Genomic DNA, 6865 nt, shown 5'->3' with positions numbered 1-6865 from the left:
GGGCTCTGTTGACATAACAAGCCACCAGAGAGCACTCTCAAATGTATTTATACCCTTTGCCTAAGTGCTAGTTCATAAAAACACGCGGTTGCCATGGCCTGGTTTACAGCGCGTCTAAAAAGAGAGCTCCCAAACATACCAGGTTTCCTGAGGCCACTGCAAAGGCGGTCAAAGCCTCCCTTGTGTGGCACCTTTCCCACCCCCTGGGACCCAGGCACAGGGCAGCACCCACCAGCTCCATGCATCCCTTCTTGTCTGCTGTCTGTTTACAGATAAATGTCAGGATAGTATTTTAAAAAAATTAAAATAATATTGTACATAAATATAGCTTTTTCAAGTTTTCTTTCTTCCTTTTTTTATATATACAAAAAATGCAGTAAGTATTTAAAGTTCCTAGTTTTCTTAGCGTCAAAAAAAAAAAAAAAGAAAACTCATAAAATGCCAAACTGGCAGCAGGTTAGTTCAGCAGCTATCAACAAAAGCACTGTGCAGTTGAAAAAAATCTGCAAGGAAAAAGTATCTTGGAAAAAAAAAAAGTAATGGAATTGGGTTGGAAAAAAAAAAATAGTAATCACACATTCTTCATTAAAACACTTTTAATACTACACAAGTTACAGTATCACCTTTCAAAAAGTTTAAAAAAGAATATTAACAGTAGCACTGTTGCAGCTAAAGCACTTCAAAATAATAGGGAAAAAAAAAAAAAGCTTGTAGCCCAGGAAGTAGTAACAAAGGAAGAATCCACCGAAATATTACTGTAATTGAGCAAAGCAACCAAAAGAAAAAAGCAACATTCAGTGTGAGAAAAATGAGCTATGTATGAACACCCTCAACTTTTTTTTAATTCTTTTTTTTGTTTTGGTTTTTTTTTTCATTTTGTTTGTTTTTCTTTAGCAGTTCTGAAGTTTTATGGAGGAGATCAGACTTGGCTGGGGGCTCCAAGTCAGCTGAGTGAGCATAGCCACCGTGTGCCATTTCTTTTCCATCTATGTTGTTTCTGGGCCACTGCCTGCATCACCGGCTGGGGAGTTTCCATCCTCTCCAGGAGTCACAGAGCTGCAGGAGCGGGCGGCTGGCGGGAGGACGAGGAGGAAGAAGGTGTGCTTCCCTACAGGCCTCTCACACCAGTGTCCCTCGGCCCCAAAACAAGGGTGTACTTTGTCAGGAGCAGGTCTCACCCTCGGCACGCTCACAGCTGGGACACCTGATGACACAAAAGGGGGGGCTCTTTTAGGCAGGCTTTGGAATTCAGCTTTGCTTCCTTTTTAAGTGTAGGGAAACCGCCTTAATCAAAAACATGAACTTCATCCCATGTAAGGTACTATGCCAAGCAACTTTGAAGAACTTGTTACCATCTATCAGCTCAAATTTCATTTTTTTTAATAAAGTGCCTAAATACACATTTACACAGATCATAGTGGTTCCAAAGAATCCTTTACAGTTGGCATTTTTTATATATAGGTATATATATAGGTATATATATATATATAATGTGCGTTTTCTTCAAATTGGCTAAATGTGTTTACATAAGACACCAATCTTGACTATAAGTTTTAAAGCGTAATATTGACTCAATGAATTTGTTTATCATGCAAGTCTTATCTAATATTACATTGACCTGTAATATGGAACACAATGTAGTGGGTGTGCTCATTAAACACTTCATAGAAAATTACTGTGCATGTGCAGTTCTGATCTTCAAATACTAATAATGACCATTTCTTTTCTTTTTAAAAAAAAAGTAGTCTTCCCAAAAAAAAAAAATTCTCTGCATTAAATTGCAGTTTGAACATTATCACAATAAGAACAGTTGAGTAAAAAGCACCCAAAAATCTTCAATTTTATAGTTGGCTGAACAGATTTTTCTTCCTTCTCTTCTGATAATGGAAGTGTTTATTAGCTGGTCCCCGGGAAGGGACGACCTCGCCACCCTTTTGCTCAGAAACAAGCGCACATAACCGAGTTATAAACACCTCGACAGAAGAGCTCGTACAGCTGCAGCGTTGCCAATGAACTATAAACAGCACAAAAACATCACTATTAGACTTGAACTATTTCTAGTAACCAATGATTTATTGATTTTAGAAGTCTGCTTGGTGATGCAGAAGCGTGATCAAAAGAAGTGGCTTTACAAAAGAGTTCTCCAAAGTAGCTTAAAAGGCAGGGCCAGGGCCATTATGTGCAGCCCTAATTGCTTTCATTTCAACCAGTTTATATTTTCATTTTCAAAGAATAGCAGTAGGTTTGTTTCAAGCATACGTAATAAGGAAATTACAGGTTTCCTCCACCCACATTTGGGCTGTCACTGATATGCCCGCGGGCAATTTGGCAGAGCCTCAGTCACTGCTGTCACTGTACCACACCGTACCTGCCACTACTTGGAAATACCGGGTCAGCGATGGTAACAACAGCAACAGCACTAGAGGTGACTGGTAAGCAAAATCAAAATCCATATGCACTATCTGAAAATCAAAGTAAAATAAAAAAGTCTCTTCCCCACATCCCCAGCTTTGTCCAAAGACACAAAAGCCCCACAAGTGACACTGAAGACCTTCTGAAATGGCAGTGCTACGTTGGCACCTTCGCCAATCATGTAACTAAATTCGTTATCGAAATTCCATGTTATGGTATGCAACTGGTGAATAAATGCAGTTTTGTAATCTTAGAACTGATCACGAGAACTGCGGTCAACTTTGCCTTAAAAAAAAAAACAAAACAAAACAAAACACCAAACCAAAAACAAACAAACCCAGAAATCCCTAACTCAACAGCGCCTCTTGGACACTTCTCCACATCCTACTCTGGTGGCAACTTCCCTTGAGAAACAGTGAGCATTTTGGGACTGGATCCGGAGGATCTTCCATCGCAACCCGAGCCACGCGCTTCTGGGAGAAAGCCCTCCTGCTCCCTAAGCTCGCCTGGCCAGTGGGATGGCAAAGGGCATGCCTGCCTTGGCTAGCCACTCTTGTCCCCAGCTGCCTCAGACCAAGCCTGCATGCGACCAGCTCTACAGGACAGGGGCCAGGAATAAGGAATCACAGACAGTAAGGCAATCTTTACAATGTCAGAAAGTGTATTTGGCATTTAAAAAAAAAAAAAAAAGAAAAGAAAAGAAAAAACAGAAGAAACAAGTGCATACAAATACAGCTAGAAGCATTTCTGGTTTGCCAAGTGCTCTCTAAAAAAAGCAGCGCAAGTCACAGCCTACATTGAACAGTAACTGTCACCAGGGAAGCACAACAAATAGTTGCTATAACAAAAGGGAATAAAAGAAAAAACGAAACAGAAAAAAAAGAGAAGAATTAGAAGAAATGCCTTTATAATAAGTACATACCTTTTGTCTTCAAAAAATATAGAAACACAATGTATTCAAAAAAATCAAAATTATACAGCCATGTTTATGAAGTCTACATTTCCCTTGTCTTGGAGATATATATATATATTTATATATATATATTTATAGATATATACAGAATTCGAGCAGTTCGAGTTCAAGGTGACGTCGGGCAGCGAGCGCAGGCGAGTCACGAGTCCCTCTCCTTTTTCACTTTCACATCTCCGGCCAGGATGGTGGCGATCTCCCCTTGCATGAAGGCCCAGGGGACGTTGGAGCCGACCAGGGGACACTTCTCCCCGCTGGGGCAATACACCTCCCCGCTGGCTCCCTGCTGCTTGATGCTCTGCCGGGAGCAGGGGAAGCAGAACTTGTGGGAGGGGACGGAGGGGCACTGCACGAAGTGGGTGTCTTCCAGGCGCTCGTGGCAGAGGGTACAACACAACGGGACGCTGGCGGCGAGGGACGAGTCCGGCAGGCTGGCGGGGTGCACGGGCTCCAGCCCGCCCGCCGCCGCCGCCGCGTTGGCCCCCTGGCCCGGCACCTCCCTGCCCGGGCCCAGCCTTCTTTGGTTCATGGCGGAGGGCGAGGGGGGGCTGCTGCTGTTCCTCCGCGTGGTGGAGTGGACCTGGTTGGCGTCTTTGGAGGCGTGGTTGCCCCCGGCATTGTCCGCCACCAGAATGAGGGCGGCCATGGGGGACTGGCCGTTCTGTGCCGCCTCGGGCGGCGTGGTCCGGTTGGAGTGGGGCGAGGCGGTGGGCGGCGGGGGCGACATGAAGGGGGTGGCCGTCAGCGGCAGCTTCATGCCTTCCGACGGGGTGGGCAGCCAGGGCTGCACCTCCCCGTTGATCTTCGGGGGTCCAGCCTCGCCCTCGGGCTCGGGGGAAGGCTTCCTCTTCCGGGCGGCCCGGGCCCCTGCAGAGGCAGAGGAGGGGGGAGGAGGAGGGTAAGAAGGCAGCGCAGTCTCAAAGCATCGCCGAGCAACCGCGGAAACGGGTGGCCTTGGCCACCCCCCGGGCACCGGGCCACCCAAGCGGCCGGGCCGCCGCCCCGCACGCCCAAACCCGCCCGGCATCCCCCGCCCCGCATGTCCCCGGAGACCCACACCTCCCGCCACGCCGTCCCCTGCCCTCCCCGCCGCCCCCCGGTCCCCAGCTCACCTGGCTTGGCCACGGAGCCGTTGGTCTCGTAGCCCAGCAGCCTGCCGCCCGCCATGCCCGGCTCTTTCTTGAATTTGCTGTCGAAGGGGGCCACGGTGTGGCTCCCGTGCTGGTGCAGGGCCAGCAGCGTGTCCCGCACTGTCTTGGGCTTGGCCAGCCACTCCTGCTCGGCGCCCGGCCGACCCTTGCCCTCCGCGGCCAGCTCCGCCGCCGCCGCCGCCGGCAGGCTCTCGGCGGAGCCGCGCTTCTCCTTGGCGCCACTGTCGTGCTCCCCCGCCGCGCCGCCGCCGCCACCCGAGGAGGAGGAGGAGACGGAGCCGGGGCGCTTGTGCCCCAGCTCGCCGGGCTGTCCCGCCGCCTGCGCCGCCGCCTGCGCCGCCGCCGCCGGCTGCTGGGGCACGGGCACGGCCATGGGGGCGGGCGCGGCGGAGATGGCGGCCAGCGAGGCGGCGGCCGCGGCGGCGGCGCGGCTGCCCAGACCGCCGATGGCGGCGGGGAGCCCGGCGCCGTTCACCAGCGGCACTAGGGTGGGCGGCACGGCGTGCGTCCGCCGCGGGTTCGGGCTCTGCCGGTTGAGCTCGGGCGGCTCCTCGGGCTTGGGGAAGCCGTTGGGCACCAGGATCCCGTTGACCTGCCGGCCGCCGCCGTACTCGGCGCCCAGGCGGGGCGGCGGCCGCTCGGCCGCCAGCGAGTAGCGCTCCAGGGGCTGCGGCGGGGGCCGCGCCGCCGCCTCCGCCGCCGAGGGGTGGCCGAGCTGCTGCTGCTGCGCCAGGAGCTCCTTGGCGGAGAGCGGAGGCTGCTTGGCGTGGGGCGGTGGCGGGGCCCGGCCCTCGGGGAAGCAGCCGTGCGCCCGCTTCAGCTGCCGCGCCGTGTCGATGACGAACTCCACGCGGTCGGCGCCCTCGTAGTTGACGCAGCCCCGGCAGACGGGCTCGGTGAAGTCCCAGATCATGGCCCAGGGCATGCGGGGCAGATCGCACAGGTAGCACGACTGCCTGCGGGAAGCAGCCGCCACCGCCGCCGACGACATGTCCCGGCCCCGGGGCAGCGGCGAGCGCCCCCCGCTCCGGCTTCGGCCGCTGCCTCCTCCGCCCCTCGTCACCGGAGTCCCGACGGGCAGGCTCGGGAGCCGCGGCCGCAGCGGGACCGTCCGCCGGGCCCCCTCCCCCTCGCCTTCCTCTTCCGTGCGCTGGAGCGGGGCGCGGCGGGCGCCCCGGCAGGCAGAGCCGCTGCGGGGAACGCCGCTCCCGTCGCCGTCTCCGCCGGCGGCGCTCACAGGGCGGCGGGGACGCGCATCTCCGCCGCGCGGCTGGCGCAGGGCTGCGGCCGCTGCCGCCCGCACGGCTCCCCCGCTCTCTGGCTACTACGGGGCGGCGCGGGGCGGCGGGGGCCGGCGCGGCGCGGCGGGGCGGGCGGGGCGGGGACTGCCACGGGGGCCGGGGCCGGGGCCGGGGCTGGCGGCGGCGCCGTGCCGTGCCGGGCTCCAGCCGCCACCGCCGCCTCTGCGCGCCGCCGCTACGATTCTTCGACAGTGCCGGCCGCGCCTGCGCGATGGGCGCCCCCGCCCCGCCGCCGCGATCCCAGCCCCGGCCCCTGCCCGCGCCCCCGCCACCGGCACCGGGGGTTCCTCCTGCCGCCGGGGGCCGCCGCGCCCCCGCCCCGTATCGCCCCCGGGGAGGGCTGTGGGAGCGGAGAGGGACAAGGGGAGGGGCGGGGGTGCCCTGCTGCTCCGTCCTTCTTTTCTGATTTTATTTTTATTATTGTTGGGCGTATTACTATTTCCCTCACCGCCGAGGGGCTGTGCCCTGGGCGCAGCGGTGCGCGGGGCGCCTCCCGCAGTGCGGGACTCCGTGTACCCCCTCCTGTCCCTCGCCCCGCTCGCCCTGTGACCTTGGACACGGCGCCCCGGGCGCGCCCCGCAGCTGCGAGGTGCCCCCCGCCGGGCCGGTCATCGCCACCTCCGGGCAGGGGCTGGCGCCCCGCCGAGCCGTGCTCGGCTTTGTTCTCCCCGCCAGAGCAGGAGGCACCATTAGAAATAAATGTAACGATTACCCAGCTGCTTTTTTTTTCCTTAACTGTTGTCATTGTGCACAGGAAATAGGACGTTCTAGATTTCCTGTCATTTTAAACCACAAACCAGCAGTTCTCTAATGCAGATTAGCGAAATTCACACAGACTAAGCACACGCCGTCTCGTTCCCAAAAAAGAAAAACCTGTTTCCCCGACCCCTTTCCACGCTGTGAATCGCTCATCCGCCACCTGCACACTCACTGAAACACAGGGTGGGGGCAAGGGAGGGAGCAAGACAGGGTGTTCGCTCTCCTCGTGTGCCACGGGAGTTGAACCAGCCCCTCACCGGGCGCATCCTGCA

At 56.0% G+C, this 6865-nt stretch overlaps 1 protein-coding gene across 2 annotated transcripts; it reads right to left on the bottom strand.

The window, feature by feature from the left end:
- Positions 1-581: 581 nt before the first annotated feature.
- On the bottom strand, positions 582-5673 carry IRF2BP2 (interferon regulatory factor 2 binding protein 2). Of its 2 annotated transcripts, XR_005256160.1 has the most exons (3): positions 4495-5673; positions 3335-4249; positions 595-1204 (listed from the first exon to the last, which is right to left on the bottom strand). XR_005256160.1 is itself a non-coding variant. In XM_038130314.1 (2 exons), exons 1-2 carry the CDS (start codon positions 5522-5524, stop codon positions 3525-3527), a joined length of 1755 nt encoding a protein of 584 aa, XP_037986242.1. In that variant the 5' UTR covers positions 5525-5673; the 3' UTR covers positions 582-3524. The 2 variants fall into 2 exon arrangements, 1 of the variants encoding a protein (XP_037986242.1); XM_038130314.1 differs by having other exon boundaries at positions 582-4249.
- Between the last annotated feature and the right edge of the window lie 1192 nt (positions 5674-6865).

This window comes from Motacilla alba, chromosome 3, assembly GCF_015832195.1.
Source record: "Motacilla alba alba isolate MOTALB_02 chromosome 3, Motacilla_alba_V1.0_pri, whole genome shotgun sequence".
Lineage (NCBI taxonomy): Eukaryota > Metazoa > Chordata > Aves > Passeriformes > Motacillidae > Motacilla > Motacilla alba.
Note: the sequence above shows the minus strand (reverse complement) of the source record. Positions and strands in the feature narration are given on the sequence as shown.

Bases quoted from the DNA above. Each gene is read 5' to 3' on its own strand.
- IRF2BP2 (XM_038130314.1), bottom strand. From the start codon at position 5,524: ATGTCGTCGGCGGCGGTGGCGGCTGCTTCCCGCAGGCAGTCGTGCTAC. The intron at 4,250-4,494 runs GTGAGCTGGGGA...CTGCCTCTGCAG, and splicing joins CGGCTCCGTGGCCAAGCCAG to GGGCCCGGGCCGCCCGGAAG.